This window comes from Mycetomoellerius zeteki, unplaced genomic scaffold (genome assembly GCF_001594055.1).
Source record: "Mycetomoellerius zeteki isolate Tzet28-1 unplaced genomic scaffold, Tzet1.0 scaffold285, whole genome shotgun sequence".
Taxonomy (NCBI): domain Eukaryota; kingdom Metazoa; phylum Arthropoda; class Insecta; order Hymenoptera; family Formicidae; genus Mycetomoellerius; species Mycetomoellerius zeteki.
This window is the reverse complement of record NW_017257266.1, coordinates 428,688-449,298: the sequence shown is the minus strand read 5'-3', so window position 1 is coordinate 449,298 and position 20,611 is coordinate 428,688. Positions and strand designations below refer to the sequence as shown.

The 20,611-nt window shown below is 36.4% G+C and overlaps 2 protein-coding genes across 13 annotated transcripts in view; one reads left to right on the top strand and one right to left on the bottom strand.

Annotated features, from left to right (window-relative positions):
- tmod (tropomodulin) overlaps positions 1 to 15,755 on the top strand; it is a 67,112-nt gene extending 51,357 nt beyond the window's left edge. For 7 of the 12 annotated variants that reach the window (XM_018450503.1, XM_018450509.1, XM_018450506.1 and 4 more), the window contains one exon: positions 4,941 to 5,707. Coding sequence is in view for 4 of the 12 variants with exons in the window: in XM_018450509.1 (XP_018306011.1) it covers positions 4,941 to 4,975 (35 nt within the window). In the remaining 8 variants the exon portion in view is untranslated. Of the gene's footprint in view, positions 1 to 96; positions 289 to 4,940; positions 5,708 to 15,654 lie in introns of those variants that run through there. The other 5 variants (XR_001936688.1, XM_018450510.1, XM_018450508.1 and 2 more) reach the window with 5 other exon arrangements.
- Positions 1 to 20,611, bottom strand: part of Fas1 (fasciclin 1 Fas1 domain-containing) — a 379,369-nt gene that overhangs the window by 32,738 nt on the left and 326,020 nt on the right. The window lies entirely within an intron of this gene.

The following is a 20,611-nucleotide window of genomic DNA, read 5'->3' as shown; positions in this document are numbered from 1 at the left end:
ATTACTAGCTGCACCTGCCTCGACAAGCGATGCAATGAGGTTTAGACGCATCCTATCAAACTCGATGAAGTCGTGACGCGTTAATTTCCACGGGAGCCGGGGTTCCTAGGAGCTTTATTCGCCTCGCGTGACGTCCTGTCGGCATTAACCCGTCAGCTGGAAGACAGTTTAACACACGCCGACGTTGGCGCAACCGAAGCTGACTGACGTCTTATACCGAGTGAATCGCGTCCGAGCTATTCACGGGGATCTTTTTTGGCTCGAGTACCGTTCAATTATACACGCTTATCCTTCAGAGACGCCGACTAACGAGTCTAATCGAGCCTTTCCTGTAAAAAGGATGAATAATCCTCTTTTTCTTTCCTTTCGAAATAATTAGTATCTACACGTGAAAAAAAGCTAGCGTTGGGTAGCTTTGTGAAAACATATCGGCAAACTTTTTGACATTTTTTAATTTTTGTAATTAAAAAAATTGTATGCAGTTTAATCAGTTTTTCAATATTTTTCTTTTATTCGTGTTTAAAATTATCATTAATTCGTGGAATCGTCGGAGTTTTACTTTTAAGTTCTCTCGACGGATTCTTTTCTTTCATTAATTGAGTCTGACTTTAGAATTTTATCAGTTCTGTGCGAGTTTGAGTTGCGTGCGTACTATCGGGTTTTATTTCGCACGAGATTTTATGAGGTGCTAATGCAGATCGGCGCCGGGTGTCATAACGATGACAAAACGACGCGTAGTGTACGGCGGCGTTATTTTTAAAATGCAAATCGTAGGGACTGCGAGAGAGAACAATCCACTCTTTCATCGGGGATTAACGACGCGAACCGCGTTAATGAGCCCGCGAATGTTCGCACACCCGGCGCAAAATTGCTAATATTTATTCGCGGATTACGCGGTCTTTTAAAATAATATTCCGCACGGTACTCCCACGTACCGTGAAATGTTAATTGTCGATGGGAACGGGTTACGTTATGCACGGGATTTATACGGTGACGGAAAGATCTCGCTCGTAAATCGCACCTTTAGAGATCGCGTCCGAAACTAGAATAAACTGTAAATAACTGAGCGGCTATTACACGCTGAGGTTTATGGGTTTTACGGGCTTTTAATTAAGGTAGTAATCGCTTTACGTTGCTTTACCGTTTTACAAATTCATGCGGAAAAAAAGAAGAACGTTGTACATTTGTTTGGTATCATTATCAATATCGCTTTTGTTTCACGCTAGAATCGAATAACTTTCCAATCGCCCAGTGCAGATTATCGGAGAGGATTTAACTGCGCGGAACAATTACAATAATTTTCGATTTAAACCATTCGCTCGCTTATCGACCATTTAGAAATTTGCAGTGAAAGAACGTCCGCGGATATTCAGATTATATTCGTATCATATTTGCGCGATTTGTGCCTTGCTTTACGAACAAAATTTTAACGTTGACAGTGGAAATACGATTTTGCTGAAATATCTAAAATTTAGCTAAATACAGATCAGAAAAATAATTTTGTTGGACTACAAAAATATTATGTAGGACATATAGCTTAATCTTTCATTTTCTGGTTAATTTGTGATTAAACTTAATATAATAATGTAAAAATTGTGTTTTTCTAACTATGGTCAGTCAACTATGATTAAACTGATGGTTTTTTAGTCACTTTTATTTTGTAATAACTTTCAAAATTATTAATAAAATCATCAATTTACTAACTGATTATAATTAAAAAAGACCCAATTTTTGCATTATTATGTGAAGTTAAACCACAAATTAATCAGTAAATAAAAAAACTGGAGCTCAAACTGGTTGTTGATTGTTAAAATTTTTTACGATGTAATAATATTATTCATCATATTATATAATGAAGATATTTTGATAATCCAAAAAATTTATTTTCAGATCTGTATCTAGTTAAATTTTTAGATACTTCAGCAGAATTGTTCTTTTTTTTCGTGTAAGAGCTTTATTTTGTAATGTTTCTCTGAAAGATCTTTTCTCGCAGCGTCTAAACCGCCAGTTTTTCACCTGCGATTTTTCTCTATCGCTGTGTAGATTAAAAATGTTCCTCTGGGAATGAAATCTGATGAGAACTTGTGTGTAATTGGATTAATGATTCTCGCATCTGTGTGATGATTAACAACAATGCTGCGCCGCGTTGTGTATATCTTTGCCAGTTTCACAAGAGACTTTTTTTCCCTACTAACCCGAAGTCATAAAATTTACGACTCGTTATCGAGCTGCTCTTTGCATTTCCGCGCGAGTTCGTCGCTGTTACGTTCGCAAATGCATATTAAATCTTTAGATGCCAGGAGTCCTTTGTTGTCCCGCCTGTAAAGGCACGCTGAGCAAAAAATTTAATGGAACGCAATCGGGATGAGCACGCTTACATCCTCACCGTCGATAAATTACGAGGTGCTTTTAAATTTCCGCCCGATGCTGTTAGACACGCGAGAATAATTTACGAATTGGCAGATTACCAGGCCACGAAAATGATCCGGCGGACAAAGGGATAAATTCCGAAAATTTTCTGCCGCGCGATTTTTCCCTGCGGGACATGATTGCACGTCAGGTGAGGGCTCTTAACGTCGATGTGCAAGAGCAGCTCGCGAGATTAGTGCATAATTGCATGCATCTCGAGGCATGCCACGTCGCTCGACCGAAATGCGATAAGTGAGAGGTGCACAAAAAAAAAAATAGAAGAAAGACGTGTGATTACTTCGCACCCAATTATCATCATCGTTAAAGACAAGAATACTACACGATAGACGAAGTATCGGCTAAAGCCTGTCGCACATGAAATGCATAACAGAGCATAACCATAGCATAAGGCCGCTGAACCAATGAGCATCTTATGTAAATCAATATGACGACATTATGCTGGATGCTCATTGGTCCAGCAGTCTCATGTTGTGCTTATGCTCCGTTATGCATTTCATATGTGACTGGCTTAACTGTTGTATTGTTTATGGAAAGTAATTGAAGTTGTATCGTATTCATGTACGCAGTTATACGTATTGCCAAGAACTTTCCCTGAACAGCACAATAGTTGATTGAGACTTTGTCTATCTTGTACTCTTACCCTATAATTGCAAGTGTTATGTGCGCTAAATTAAAGCATGTCGCATAAAGGATCGTGTGTTTACTTTAAGCGGTGTCAATGGGATTTTAAAGCGTAAAACTTAAGCTTTAAATTTTAAACCTTAAGAAATTGGCCAATTACAGTCGAATGTGAGGAGAACAATCGATTATGATTGATCAATTTCTTACAGTTTAAGACTCAAAGCTTAAATTTTACGCCTTAAAATCTCATTGTAGACGCCAATTTACTCGTGATGAACCAAGAATAAAACTTCTCTCTCATAAGATATACGTATATAGCCTTGAAGAAAAGCTTACACATTTTCGAGTCGAGTTTCTAATTTGATAACAGTGAAAACTGATAAAATCGGCGTGTCTTTTAATCGAGAGCGACGTAAAAAAGGAAATTGCGGTGCCAGCGATAGAATCCGTCATTTTACTCGAAACAATTTGGCGAGGTCGAACGTGCGAGAGACAATTAAAAAGCGACGCGCGCTCGGTGATCCGCGAGAGTGTTTCACGTTTCCGTCCTATTATTCCTGTCATGCGGCGGGATTACTATTTTACGGCGCGGATTATGATTGCGCGTTTCGAATAGTACGTCCCTTCAATCAAGTAATGTGGCTTTTGCTCGGCAACGAGCAATCGATCCGCGCGTCATCACATGTCGCTATTCGCCGATCAACTTTGAGAATTGTCCGGTGATCAGTTTTACGATTGTCGTATCGAGTCTTCTTTTCGGAAAAGTGACACACGAAGATAAGTCCGCGATAAGAAATTTAACGTAGCAATAGTTTCGGTAAAAATAAAAAGAAGATATTGAGAGGAAATTGCATAAATCTGCAGCAGATAGAAGTTTTTTCTTCGGACATATATTATCAATTATACACTTTAAAAAATATAATTATAGATTTAACGCTGATGTTTATTTTCATTGTGTTGGTGTTGATAGAAACACCAACTGTGAATTTCACACCATGGATGTGGATTTAATCCTTAACGATTGTATTCTCTAAATTTTTAGAGTGAATCTCACTGTGAAGAGTGAAATTTCACTCTTAAAGATTGAAAGTTGAGCCATTTTTTTCAAGACTACACTGTAAAAAGAAATGTGTTTTATTCTTGTCCCCATTTTTTAAACTCTTAAAGATGTTTTAGTTTTAAACTTTTTCAATAGACAAGACACTATGTGTTTGGATTTAAAACGCATAGTGTTTATTAAAACTAAAACATCTTTAAGGGTTTAAAAAATGGAGTCAAGAATAAAACATTTTAATATCTTAAAATTAAACACTTCTTTTTTTAGTGTAGCCTAATTTTTATTCTTTAGAGTGAGATTCCACTCCAAAGAATTTAGAGAATAGTTATAAAAGCTACTTCATGTATTCTAAAACATTCTATTTGAAGTACAAAATGAAAATAAACTTTCGCCTTACGGTGATTGATACAGAAACGTTCAAAACTTACAATTTAGAATCTCAATACTAATCGTACAGATTATATCAATTGTCTAAAATTTTCGCTTTGGGTCGAAACGTCCCTTGCTGTAGCCGAGGATTAAAAATTCATGGTTTGAAATTCATTGTGTTAAATCCTCGCGATACTGATGTTTATATCAACACCGTGAGAATTAACTATGATGTTAAATATACACTTATATTTTTTAAAGTGTAGAGACCAGAAATCATTAAAAAAAAATTAAAAGATTTGCACCTCTCGGATGCGACGCAGGTCGAGCGACACGTTCGTGTCTGTTTTCTTGCGTACTCTTTACCGGCATGCATCTCGGAACGATAGAGATACTTTTTCTTTTTTTTTTTCTCATGGTTGCTAAACGCATATGATGACAATGTTTCGGGTATCTGTTGCAGTACGGCAGTCCCGGCTCGGGGTGGCGACATCTTAACGCGAAGTGGCGTTCGCCTAGGTATTATTTGTACATATATACATATACATATCTATATATAATGCACACCACAAATATATTATGTTATATAAATATCGTACACTTCCTCCGCACGTCGACCGATCTTATTGCCGCTATGTCATCGCTTTAGAGGCTTAACCCACTTATCCTGTCGTTTACGCGACTGCTAAGAAAATTATTGTGTCTCTGTGCGAGGAAATGCGAACGAAAGTGGGACGGCGATGGCGAGATGAGAAACTGCACGTCTATCTTACTTGACTCCCTGTTCGTTGTATGTATACGACAATATATGACGACGCCTGTAGCTTCAAATCTGAGAGTATCCGCACGGGACTTCGACTCTCGATTCTCTACGCGCTAAATTGATCAGTCCTTAAGAAAAATGTATTGCGAATATTTACGGATGCAAATAAAGTGGAATATACAATACAAATAACGAAATCGAGAAGAATCGTGAAATTCCTCTTCGAATGTTTAAACTCTCTTTAAATTGCAGCTCGAATCAGCTTGTTCGGCAATAATAGTTGCGAAACTTTCTCGACGATCGTTCCCACTTACGACGCGATCGAGTACCGAGCGTCTCGTGAGATGACCGCACAGTGCTGACTTCGGGAATGAAATTTGCATAGGATGGACGACTCTAGAGGCAACATTGGCAACGTTGACGTTGGGATGCCGTGCTTGGCAATCGTCGAGATCGAAACGCGCAATGTACCGCCGACTACTGTCGCTTAATCGCATTTCTCCGTTTCTCGTTTGCTCGCCGTTACCTCGTCCCTTCGTTCCGCCACCCCCTATTTTACATCCCCTCGCGACGCTGTATATATTCGCCGTTCGTGCTGCATGAGTGTCGTCCATGGAGTACATATATATTTGCACAATATACATTGTACTTCTCTCTCTCTCTCTCTCTCTCTCTCTCTCTCCCCCTCTTCCTCTCCCTCTCTTACACGCGCACTGTGGGTGGCTCGATTACATTGCAACGCGCGACGCACGATTCTAGAAATTGGATGGCAGGACAATTCCGGCGATGCCGTAGCTCACGTGACGATACTGAATTAATTGTTGTCCTGAATAGATGCGTACGTAGAAGTAACGCGAACTTTATCACGAAGCCTCCAATTTCTCCCAATGTCAAACCGTCGAGGAAATAAACAATTGACGGATGTTATTACACCTGCATGCATAAATCCCGTCCTTGCTTTTGAGATTTGCGAGTTGTATTATTATTCGAGATGTTTTAAAGCTGCTAGGTATAGTTTTGGTAGAGCTTATCTTTTCTTGTAGAAGACATTTCAAGATGCTGTTCCACTTCGCTAATATCCAATGTTAAATATTTATGAAATTGGCATTGTTACATCTTCTTGATATTTAGAATTAAATATTTTAATAATTAAAAGCTTATCAACCGTAAAGAAATTCAGAATTAATGTAAAAATTTGTCGTTAAAATAAAATTAACATCGGAAGGTTTTATATTTAAGCGTCAAGCGATTTACAATAAGGGAGTAAAGGATCCCGGAATTACATGGAAAATTAGGTCCTGATGAAATAAATTAGTTTTCACGTATAATATATCTTATAATGTGATAAATAAAAGATAAACAAAAGCTCAATCATGTATTATAATTTTTGAGCTATGATGTATCTAAGGTGTAAAACTATAGTATTCATAGATCACTTTTGATAGCCCATAGTTTAAAAAACTATCCATTAATTGAACTTTGTTATAGACACTACATTATAAACCATATTATATGTACATTGAAAAAAAATACTAAATTTTAATAAATATTTGAAACACTTCTAAGTAAACTTTTACTAAAACGTAAATATACATATATTTATTTAATATAAAAACCATTAATGTGATTTTTAACTATCATTTTTTTATTGAATAAATATTTATTTATGCAAGTAAATGTCTACTATTCAAAGAAATATATATTAAGATTTAATAAATTTTTTTCAGTGTTGAAACTAACTTATTTATCGCGGACTGAAACATGTTTTTCCTACGTATTGAAACTAAGTCCTCGTTCCTAATTCCACAAATCTAATTCCTCGCCCCGTATTTATTGCATCTGATGCCCTAACTCTTACGATCCACGATAACGTCCGAAATATCTAGCGAGCGAGGTATATTTTTCGCGAGGCGTCCAGCCCACCCCCGTTTTATCGGCGTGCGTGCCGATCTCGCCGTGATCGCGGTGCAGTGATTAAGCGCATGCAAGCTTGTAACGCGCGCGAGGGCCGCATGTTACTCGATATAATGGCACGCTTAGGTACCGTGACTTTTTTCAAGCTTACCCCCGATTAGCCGCTGTTTTGTAGCTCGGGCTCCCGGAATCGTTCTTGCAGTTAAACGCAGGCTGCAATCCAGAAATCTTGCCTCCCGTCCTCTAAAACGTAGCTCAATCTCGGTACCGAACATGCGAGGGCTAATTTTGCATCGTATTAAAAACGATCTTAACAGTGCGCTTAAGAGAATTATTAATAGACGATATTACAATGAAGTTTAGATGCCACAACGGATGTACATCGTATATTTTTATTTATTCTGCATATTACATACTGATATGTATATTTACGTATTTTATTTAGGAATGCATTATTAATTAACCTTATGTCCAATATCTCTTTATATTTAATCTAATTTACATGTTTGCATCCCCAATGTAGGCACTGCAGCACAAACCGTGTATTATAGCAAAGGTAGTTTGAATATAGTTTAACACAATCACTATTTATATATTTGTAGATATATTAAATTAATAGAATATTATGTATGTGTCTAATGCGTTAACGATATGTGTTAAAACCAAAATAGTATTATATACTATACACGTAATTAGCACGTGAATTAGTTCTACTTTAATAATAATAATTGACAAGTTAATGCACCGTAAAAGCATGAAGAATCATACTTTTACTGATCAAGTGAACTAATTTATTAAACGAGAGAAAAACACCCCCTGATGATCGGATAGCGTGGTATCGTAACAATGAAAAATACGCGAAATGTAATGTATGTATAAGAATTACGTTGAAAATATTATTCATCACAAAATAAAAATATTTGTCGTGGAAATTGAAAACGCCTAGCTTAGTGTTGTTTTTGGAATCATTTTATGAGATTCACAACTCACCGAGAGATTACAGGATTTTCCAATTTAAATCGTTGTGTCGCAGGACGTTTATTGTTCATTTTTCTTTCAGAAAGGTGCTGAATTTTCCGCAGCACAGTTTCAAAAACATTGACCTAAAAAAATATATATCATGTACAACGGTATTACGAAACGCAGAGGAACGTAGAAAACAAGAGAATCGACGAAGAGAGTTAGTTATACGCAGTTCTCTCTCTCTTTCTCTCTGCCGGAAAAATAATGGAAGCTTCAATTACCGAATAGATTGCCTCGAATTTCTATCGCCAGGCGCTATTCTTCCATTTCATCCTTTCTTTCCTTCCGCCCCCTGTTTTTTTTTTCGTTATTTTAGTATCTGCCTGCCAATTTACAAAACAAAGTAGCACGCGATTCGTCATACATGAGCGCCCGAAGCAAATTGCGAGTTTTCATATGTATTCATCCAAACGTATGAATTCGCACCTACGCATATGTAAACGTACCAAGAGCAAATATTTTTCCGTTTCCTCCATTAGGATCTGTGTATCATGCAATTTAATTAGTGCCCCTAGTTTAAAAATTTCAGTCTCGTTTTTCGTATTTAGATACGTAACTCAATAACACAGTACAGGATGTCCCAAATATATTAATGTATATCCCATAAATACTCTCTAAATTCTTTAGAGTGGAATTTCACTTTAAAGAAAAAAAAATAAATAAAGACGTAAGAAAAAATAGCAATCTGTAATCATAATTTGTTCTCTCTAAAACTTTTAGAAATTTCTTTAAGTAAAAATTGAACCAGTCTCGAAAGAGAGTGGCTCAATTTTCAATCTTCAAGAGAGTGAAATTTCGCTCTTCACAGTGAAATTCATTCTAAAAGTTTCAGAGGGCACAAATTATGATTATACATTCCTATTTTTTCCTCACGTTTTTATTTTTTCTCTTACGTAATATATTTTTACAATCGCGTTCAAAAATAGATATTTGGGACGTTTTGAAATGAATCTTTTTTCTCAGCGAAGATTTCTATATATAACAATAAATTAAAAATTACCGATGGAATCGTATGGTGATACATCGAGTTCATAGAATTCCCATCACAGGACGGGCGAACGCGACTTCTATCGGGGAGGTCGAGGCTTTCGTCGGCTTTACTTATCTCGGCTACATCCCGCGAGCGGATTTCTTCGGCAACGAGAGCTTGCAAAATCACGAGCGCGCGCTTGCAACTGCAGTGGTAATGATAAAGCGGATTCAGTCGCGACTTTGGAAGTGCAGGGAGACACGAAGATAGAGAGCGAGAGGGAGGGAAAAGCCTCGTTTTACGGTGCATTAAATTCTGACGAAGTGGCTCGTCCTGTATACCAACGCGGGGGAGGGCGATCTGAATTATCTTGGAACAGATAAACAGACCGCCGACGAGGCGGTCCTGTAGAGTGGAGGCACCCTGTAGAGTGGAGGAACCATCAGGGAGGGTCCGAAGAATAGAAAAGGAAGAACAGGACGGAGCGACATTTCTGAAAAGGTTGTAGCGATGTTTCGTGGTCGAGAGGAAGACGCGTGAAGAACGGGACGGACAAGAGAAATAGTAAGAAAGTATGATGGAAGTACTTTAGGATCTTTGGGGAGGGAAGATGAAATCTAGGGACGCGTCAGTCGAGCGTGAAAAGCTCGATGGCTGTCCCGGGAGCTTCGCGAAGGAGTTATCTCGTCCATCTCTCTTACACGTTTCATAAAGAAGCTGTCGTCGCATTGTCGATTTATCTGTTTTTTTTCTCTGCCGATAATTTAACCGTAATAGTTCGATCGCGATATTGCTGGAATTTATTTGTCGCAATTATTTTGTGATAAGCGATCTTTCGCCCAAGAGCAGTTTCACTGAGAGAAAAATGTTTTGTATCTACATGACTATAATTGCACGGCAAAATAATTATGGCTAGGAGCTTCATTTTTATAATTATTATTACTATATGTTAGTAATAATAATCGATACAAAATATGTAGTTGGTACTAATAATTATAATTTTATAATTTATGATCATTTTCGGTATCAATTAAATTATTTTATAAAGAACCATAAATACAATTATTTTTATTGTCATTATAATGACTATAAAAATCGAATTCCTAATCATAATTATTTTACCATTCAATTATAGTATAATAAATATGAAACACTTTTCTCTCACAATCAGTGTAAAGGTAACGAAAAATGAGTCGCTTCTTTTTCCAAAAATGAGAAAAATATGCACGCGTTTTGCGAAATTTCCGAAAATTGTAACCACGTTATCATTTACATAAATCAAATGTGTAATCATTCGGGAAAATCCGTATTAATGGATGAAGTTTTTTGAATCGAATTTGTGTCGAAAATTCGACGGATTGAATTTGCAGCCCTTCGGCGCCACGCGATTCAATTGCAAAATTGATTAACGGCGTTATTAACCGTATTTATGGTATCCGCGTTTGGTTGCATCGAGAGAAAAATTGGTATTTGGTATTTGTAACTATAATTCATGTTATTTATGATTATTATTTCTATAATGTTGGTAATAATAATTATATGTATAGTTCTATCAACAAATATTAAGTTATACACTAAAAAAATGAGAGATCTAGCTGGATTTTAAATAATAATTCTACTGGAAAATTCCGGTTATTTCAACTAGAATTCTAATAAATTTAATCAAAAAAGTCTGATTCGTCCATTTTCAATCAGAAATTTTTCAGTGTAATAATTACAAATATTTTATGATTACAATAACTATGATTAGTCACTTTATTCGGTTGCTAATTAAATACATCTGTTGATAGAACTATATATTATTATTATTATTGTAGTAGTCATAATTACAGTAAAACGTAATAGCTACAAAAATTTTTCTCTCAGTGTGCAAGGCGGTCGCAAAAAATTCGAGCGAGGTCCAACCGCTGGAAAATCGGCGGATCCAGCGAGTGCAAACTCCGAGAAGGGATCGTCCGACAGCTAAACTAATTAGCGCTGACGTATTACAGGCGCTTACGTCGTACCACGCGCGCCCGTGGCGAGACGCTACGGTAATAACGAATTACACAACGATGTTCGTCCTGCGCTTTCATCGCGCGGCGGAACTCGGTTACAAGCTCCCGGGCCCGTATCCTCGTGCGCGCACGTACTCGCACCACGATAATTAATTTCCCATTAAACGCGGAGCGCGGTTGCACGGTAACTTAACACGTGCACCGTCGTGCAACGCCGTCGTCCGGCAAAAGCCGGCTGATGTTGGGTTATTAACGAGCCCACGCCGTGGACCGTGTCTCGCCGTGAGTCACGTATACCGCGACGCGATCTCTTATCGGTGTTCCAATAACAAGTAACGCGCTCCGGGGCCTCACGTCTCTCGTATCGCGAGTCACGTTTCGCATTATCTGTTACGAGTCGTGCGCGCATTTTGTCACAGCATTACTCGCGCCGGAGCTACCGGACGAGGCAACGAAACGATGAGCTCTCTCCACCTGTCGAGAAAAATTGCGAGTGGATATAATAGCGCTCGTATACACAATCCAGTAGTTCGAATCTCCGAAAGTCCGAACTTTCCTTGGGCGCGAATCATTTATCTCCGTATGACAGTCGCAGCCGTTTCCCTAATCGGCAAAAAATTGCGGAACACGCCGCGCCAATAAATCTGATTTCTATCGAAGCTATACTGCCGCACGCGACTTTGTTCGCGAGTCCGTGAGATTTATCGGGCGCGACGCGCCTGTTTTTGTCGGCACGATCTTGAATAAAAATATCGCTATAAGTACGATGCGACGACGGGCGACGTTACGTCCTGCTGGCAAGTGTATAAACGATGAAGAAAAGATTCGTATCGCTGCGAAGAACGCGTCTTGAGAATTCGAAATCGTATTCCTAAAATCATTGGCCATGTACAAGTCGAACGAAGCTGCTAGCTTGCTCGCTGAGCGATCGAATGTGCACTGTTAAATTTATTATACACTGAGAGAAAAACTGTTTAGTATTTATAACTATGTATAATTACATATTGCTATAATTATGATTATGACTACCATATAGTATTAGTAATAATAACTATATATATATATATATATAGTTTTATCAACCAGTATATATAGTTGGCAACCGAAAATAACTATAATTAGACAGTTATTTTGGGGAACCAACCATATTAACATAATTATTATTGAAGCGTCGAGTGGCTTGTCGCTCAGTGCGATTGATTCGCGATCTGTAGATCCGAGTTCGATCTCACCTGCGCTCATGTACGCGATTTTTCGCATTTAAGGAGCCGAAAATGGCTCTGGGGCTCGATTGTGTATTCAAATTGTCTTTATACATTTGGCTAATATTATATTCTTCGCAATGTCGCTTCAAGCTACAGCTAATCATATTATATTTTAACATTACTGCAATTTCTCCATAATTTTTTATTTGACTACTGCACTGCGCTATTAAGAATCCAGTTATATCATATTTGGAAAGGACTTTAATAATTGGCGGACTTATATGCATCGACTGAACTGACGTGAATTGTTCAAGAATTCGTACTCTCATCAACATTTAACTTAATCATGCTAAAATAATCTTTGCATGTTTCGTATTTTATGTTACCGTTTAAATTATGTTGGAATAATCTCTGCGTTTTCTTATATATTTTATATTATGCTGAAGAAGGACCTGTGGTCAAGAAACATATGTTAGTTTTTTAATAAATGTATCGCTTGTGAATTTAATTTAATTTTTATATCTTTTTGAGAACTCGATCATTGACCGAAATACCGAATAGTTATTATGACTAATACTATAGTAATCATAATCATAATTATAGATTATAGTAATATGTAATTGTGGTTGCAAATACCAGATAGTTTTGTTCTTACATTAGTGTAATATCAAATTATACATATATATATATATATATATATACTCAATTTCAATTGTTTTTAATCATTTCTATAAGTCGCCGCTGCTTTCACTCAATATATCGTTAATTTAGCTAAAACAATGCACGGAGAAAAATGTTTGGATGAATTCTAATTGAGATAATCAACATTCAGAATTTCCTTAGTTAAATCTACTAGAATTCTGTTTAATAAATTTAATCAGAAATTTAATAGACTAGAATTCTGGATCGTCCATTTTCCATCAGAATTCCAATTAATTCAACCAATTATTTTCTCCGTGTAGAACTAAACAAGTTGATTCAAAAATATGTATTAAATTTGACTCAAATTTAGTTTATTGTTTTCATAAGTGCATAGTATGTTAATATGATGTTGTTTATTTTGAAACTAAGCAATTCAGCCGTATAGAAATAGATTGATTTACATTTTAACCTACATCGAAGTTAAATATAATAAAATGTTTAACTCAAGAGGTTAGATTGCTGAACTTTTGATATCTAACAGGGTGATTAATTGGATCTATATGTTAAATTCACAATGTCAAATTATACCCAATTTGAGGTATATTTTTAATCATTTCTATAGATCGCCACTGCTCCTATTCATTAAATCGTTAATTTGAAAAAAATAATGGAGTTAAACAATTTAACTCAAAAATATATATTAAAGAGTAAAATTTAATTATTTTAACTAAATGTTATATATGTTAATATAAACATTGTTTACTTTGAACTAAGTGATTCAATCACAGAAATCGACTAATTTACATTTTGATATACATGGAAATTAAACATAATAATATACAAACTAAGACTCAGAGCAAAAGCAAGACGTTGTTTGCTATCGTTAAACATAATAAAATGTCATTTAATTCAAGAAATTGAGTTGTTGGTCTTTTGATATCTAACAGTGTAATTGATTGGATTTATAAATAATATCATCGTGTAAAATCGCTTGGCGAGCAGGCTAACTTTTTTGTCGACTTGAACACGTCCATTAAGCGGCTAATAAACGCCCGTAATAATATGTTAGCGCAATTATACTTTCGTTGCGTTGCAAAACTGATTATAACGTAACGTGAATGAACGATACAATTTCCGTCTTTTCATCGCGACTCGGAAATTAACGCCGGCGGGAAATTCGTTGCCTTCACGGACAACCGCGAGATCACTGATCACACGTACACGTCGAGGTACGACATACATACTATATGTCCTCGTGCGAATTAATGCGGCAAGCTCCCATGCATGTATATAAATTTCTAACACGTAAAGTGTTTTATCGTCGTTGCTCGACATAGTATCCGCGTAACCCGCGTTAATTACTTTTCCTTTACGAGTGGCGCGAGACGGGAAAAAAGGGAAATCCGGGAAAAGTGGTAGCGGACGGTACGAATTACTCTCTTCTGAAGAATCATCGTGATGCAGATTGCCAGTGTCTTTTTACGTTTACTTTTCGAGAGCTTTAACAGCCGGTCTTATCACGATGTGGTTTCACGACGAAGCTTTTACACGCTTACAGGGATTTATATTACGTCCTGGGACATTCTATACAATTCTCATTTATTCGTCAAATATCACGACAAATCTTTTTTATATTGTTAAACATTTATATCGAAAATTGAGTACGTTTTTCAATTACTGACGTTATATAAGAGAAAGATTATCTTTATTGACTGAAGCGACACTTGAAACGCGGTCGAAGTTGTCGGATAAATTAATTGAAGCCGGATAAAATAATCTCACCGCAGTACCCCGTCTGTCCGATCATCTCTCGACGATCCGCGCGTTCGAGGATCTGCGAATCCAAAGAGCTTAGTTGATGACTTTGGAATCGCCTCGCTTTCGAGAATCATTGGCTGCGTTCGGTTGAAAAAGTAACTTTGCAATTGTTGTAATATTCTTTAATCTTTAAGTAAGTAGATAGTCTAAAGATACGGAAGTTGGTAACCATAAGGTGCTAAGAACTCAAAAATTTATCTTATCAATTAAGAGAACACAGGGAATTATAACTGTTTAATCTTATAGTAATATTTTTTATTAGTACACTGAAATAAATGGTGCTAATCAACATCATTTTAATTGAAAATAATTTTGTTGATTCACAATAACAGTATTATTGAATTAAGTGTGTTAAGTGTATATTGTTTACAGTGTATATTTTATTATAGTTAACTTTATATCAGTTGTATCTTTGTGAGATAGAGGAATGTAAAAATAATGAATCTTAAGACTTTTGAACATCAAGGCGATCTTTTTTATTTTCCTTTTTCAGAATAAGAATTTTAAGAGAGCCACGTTTGGTGTGCTGTGGCCACTAATCCACTGAAAGATTAATATGATTGATAAAAGTTTGATATAATTAATTTATACATTTAGATCCAGTAAGGAACCAAGGATACAAATTAACCGTATTAAAGAATCTTACAGTTGCAAAGTCGCTTTTTCTGAACGCAGCTATTGATCTAAATGTCCGCGAATGTGAGGATCCGTGGCCGCGTGAACTCGTCGAGCTCCACCGTCTCGAAGTCTCCCAGGCCGATTCTTGGGAAATCCTCACGTCGATCGTCAAGCCCCTGGAACACCTCCCACCGTAATGGCTCCCTCGAGCATGTTTCTTTCGGCAGATCGCCTGTGCCGCATGGGAAGAGCTTCCCGTAACTACACCATCGGCTGGGCCATGCACTGATGATGATCGCCACGACGATGGCAACGACGACGACGAAGATGACGACGACAATGATACGCTGATAAGCACGCGTGATTTTCTCGCCGCGTCAAACGCACCGCGTCGTAAAACGGCCTCCACACGCGTACTCACGCACGCACATACATTCAAATAATATACGTCATTACACAGCGCAGTGTCGAATCTCTTGGAGGCGTACCATTTTTGTACTCGTGGAATTCTAGATCCTCTAGCTGGATTCGTTCTGAAATCGCGGAAATTAACGGACAATTGAAATTATTATACGCGGAGGAAAAGTCGGAAGCTTCGTATGACAAATTATATGTGGGTGTCTCTCGTCTTTGTTGTTTTAAATAAATATATAAATATAGATATATATGTATACATACATTTATATAAATATATATATTCCTGCATCACATACAAAGCTATACCGCGCGATCAAAGATACTCCAATTACGCGTCAGGATGTAATAAATTTAGATCGTCGAATAAACGCGTATTGATAATGTTAATTAATATATACATATATATATGTATATGTTATACATGTTGCAACGTATATATAATTGTTAAGTTGTCGGAGATAAGTTTCGCGGAGGGGATATATAAGGGAGGTGAAAGGAGCCGAAGGAATAATCTTTAATATAATATACGCGCCGTTTGCTTTAAACGATTACTTAACTGAATTATTTAAATATTTATACAAGGAAGGGAGAAGTTATTTCATTAATTAATTTGACCAAACTTTCAACCGAGTGTGATTGAGCGATCGGGTACAAACTGTTTTGTGTTCTCCATTTTTTTTCTTCTTTTGTCAAAATTATCACTTTTTACCGCTGTATCTTAGATAGAACGATTCGTCATTTCTTATGTGTCAGAATAAGCAAGTAGCTGTATTCAGAATAGCTGTGTTTAAAGGATTTTAATGCATCGCTATGGTTGAGGTAAGTATAGGAAAATTTGTAAAGATTAAAAGACAGAAGAATCGATACGATATTATTTTTAATTTAATGTTTCTATATTCTTTAATCCTCTTCACACTTCTTTTAAATTGTTTGTCACATCTATAAATAGTAAATGTTGGAATGTCTAAAGTCGATTAATTAATTGCGAATGCATAAATTTTTCATTAAATGCAAATAAAGAACGACCCGATCGTTCCGCTCGGCGTGCAATGTCACTGTAATATTAACTAAGGTACTAACTCGTCGTTTAAATTAATAAATAATTTAGCGTATCAATCTGTACATATTGTCTTCAATATCGTTTCTAATCAATCGATGTGACCTACGTGTTGTAACGAGAGAGAATGGATTTATTATATAGATGTGCGTGAGAAAGTGACGTAATTGTCTCTGTATGCATGCTGGTGCGGACGAGAGGGAGAGAAAGGAGCGCGAATACGTGGGTGAAGATAATTATGGAGAAGTCTTACTGATGTAAATCACGCTGATTGTCATAGGTACGTTGTATGTATTCGGGATAACTGAATTCACAGAGAATACGTAGATCAAAAGTACTGCTGCGCCGTAGAACAGAATTGTAGGACTATAGAAAGAGATTTTATACTCTCACGCTGTGTGAGGATATGCAATCAGTCTGAATTGTCGCAAAACTCGACAGATTATAATTTAAGTAACCCGCACTGTCTTCGCACTTTTGGAACGCGTACCGACTTTTTAGCTTCATCAATTTCAAGAATCTTCGAGTTCGCCGATCGACTTGGACTTTTCCGTATCTTCTACGCTTTTCCATAAATGACGTGCCAAGTTCTTCTTGGTAAGCGTAGGTGAGTCGTAGTGGCGATAAACGGGAAGAAATGAAAAAGATATCGGTAATGAAAGAATATTGTAATTCAGTTCGCACGTGACCTTCTGGCGATCTTTATTGTAAACGTATTAATCGCATATGTACTTTGTTACACGCGTCACATTACGTACACGTACACTGAAAAAAATATAGTCAATTTTAATAAATATTTAGTTGAATACCATTAACTAAATATTTATTAAATATAAAAATATATTTATTTGATACATGAAACGTTAATTTGATTTAACAATCATTCATTTTACTGAACAAATATTTATTTACTGTAAGTAAATATTTAGCTGGCAGTATTGAATTAAATATTTATTAAAACTGACTATATTTTTTTCTCAGTATACAACACACGAAATCTAAATGCACACGCATGAACAAAGCCTTGCTGCTAGCCTTATCTTATAACACAAAGTTTAAAATAAACTACTGAAAAACGTATCTTACGTCTGTGTCTTGCTTGCACCTAAATCCACGAAATCTGCACGGAAGGAACAGTTTTGCTGAAGTGTCTAAAAATTTAGCTAGAGGCAAATCTGAAAATAATTTTGTTGAACTGTAACAATAATTATGTAGAACGCTTAAACTTTGATAACAATGTTGCAAAAAGTTTCCACATTCTAGCAACTAGCTTGAACGTTCTACATAATTATTTTGATAGTCTAAATAAAATTATTTTCAAATGTATCCATCTAAATTTTTAGATACTTGAGCAAAATTGTTTTTTTCGTGTGTAAAAAAGAAACCCGTGTAAAATGTGAAATCATATACTCTAAAAAAAATTCTAAATTTTAATAAATCGTTTAATTGAATAGTACCAACTAAATATATTTACTAAATATAAAGATATATTTATTAGTATAAGAATCATTAATTTTATTTAACAATTTTTTTTATTGAATAAATATTTACTGTAAATATTTAGTTGCACTGAGAAAAGTCTGATTGAATTAAATAGTAATTTTAGTGGAAAATGGGTAAATCAAAATTAAAATTACTAGAATTCTAGTTGAAATAACTAAAATTCTGATTGATATAATTATTCTGGTAAAAATAAGAATTCTAGTAGTAAATTTTATCAGAAATATTGTATCAACCAGAATTCCGGTTATCAACTAGAATTCTAATAAGCGTAAGAAATAACCAAATAAGACTCTCTAATATTATAAATAAATAAGGAAAAGTACAATAGCAATGAGTTAAGTGCAGTAATTGGAGCGCAACTAAATTCTTAGTGGTGATTTATTATAATTCAATCTACAAACATTTCGGCATCATTCCGATAAATTTAACTAGAAAATTCCGATTCGTCCATTTTCAATCAGAAACTTTTTCAGTGTGATATTATTTGAATAAATGTTTATATTAAAAAATTTAATACATTTTTTCTCAGTGTAATTTCCGGCCTTTTTTTATGCGAGCATTTTTATGCGACGATTGCACCAATATCGTTCTGCATCCAGCTTCAATTGAGAGACGGTCTTTGCATTGCAGAAGACAATATACAAAATCGTGTGACCGAATACAAGACTTACCTCTCACGTGTCGTCGCATTCCGCCGTAATACATATCTTCTATCCCGCTGGGGTCATCGTGGACTGTTCAATAAACGCCTTCCGATCTGTGTCTTGTAGGTATTCTTTATTCTTTGTAAAATCATACAGCGAAAGCGATCGGATCTACACAGTGTAGTGAAGCGAGATACAAGTGAAGTGAAATGTTCGCCGAACGAACGACGGCCGAGTCGGATTTTTGAAGCTGTTCGTCCCCCGTCTCGATCAATCTCTATCTCGAGAGGGAATGATATTATTCTTAAGCGAAAAAAGAAAATTTAGAACTTTTTATTGTGATTGATGAATCGGAACAGGTGTTTGAAGTCTTAAAGATATTACATCGTTTAATCTTTCGTTCGAATATCTGAACACTTCCATAGTCTTCTTCGATCTCTAAATTAGTCGATTTGAATCAATGGACTTCCTTGGATCTTTCAATCTTGGGATTTTTTATTTTTCGGATTCTTATCTACAGACAGAAAGGGTTGACACGCCGCCGATTCGCCCGCAAACTCGAAGGTACATACGCTCTCCTCGACTTTTTCCTTTGCAAATTTGATTGGCCCGAACAGAGCAAGGTTCCTTCCATAAAAATCGTTCGCTAAAAGCGCCAGTCTCTCCGCATTGACAAGCGCACGTGACTTAGAAACTTAATAACTAATCCTGACAAAATACAGGTAATGCAAATGTACGTATATACCTAAGATTCTAATAAAAACTAGAAATCCTCTCACATGATTAATTATCCAAAATATATATTACCTAAAGTTGCCGTCAGGCTGATGACGGCAATGACGATGATGGGTAATCAAATGTCCAGCGATGACAATTCATGATTTGTGTAGTGAAACAAATGCCTTTTATACAAATAGCTCTGTGGTACATAAAATTTGATTTCCCCTACTAGTATAAGGTTTATATAATATACATATATTTATATCATATACTTTTGTAATAGCTAATAAATAATAATCCTTAATAGTTCGTCAGTTAATTTCTGTGAAACCCGCCTATCCGGCGCTTAAAATACGAAATCGCTTACACTTTATATTTATATTTATATTTATATTCATATTTATATTTATATATACGCTCTTCGTTCATTCGGAATTTTAAAAACCACGATCTCTCGCCTGCGACCTCCCGCCTTCTTTTACGTCACTTTATATACTCTATACTCTTACATATTAATGATTTACCGTAATGGTGTGTGGCGTGCTTAAGTTACTGGTTGCACTTACCGGTATCACCTGCCGCCAACCGGGGCGAAAGAGGAGGGGGTGTCGCACTCCCCCCCGGCGGCCGTAACTTTAAAAAGCTTAAAAACCCCGTACTTAAGCTAACGCGAACGTTAACGTCGCGGCGCGTGGCGCCGCGTTTCATCGAGCCTGCTCTAAAAAAAAAACGCGCTGCCGTTCCTCGGCTACGCGCGTAAATGCAATCAGTAGCGTATCCATGAAACCGTCGGTGCCTCGAATCCTCGGGCCGGCAGTCGCGAATCCCAGGGGAGCCTCGGCC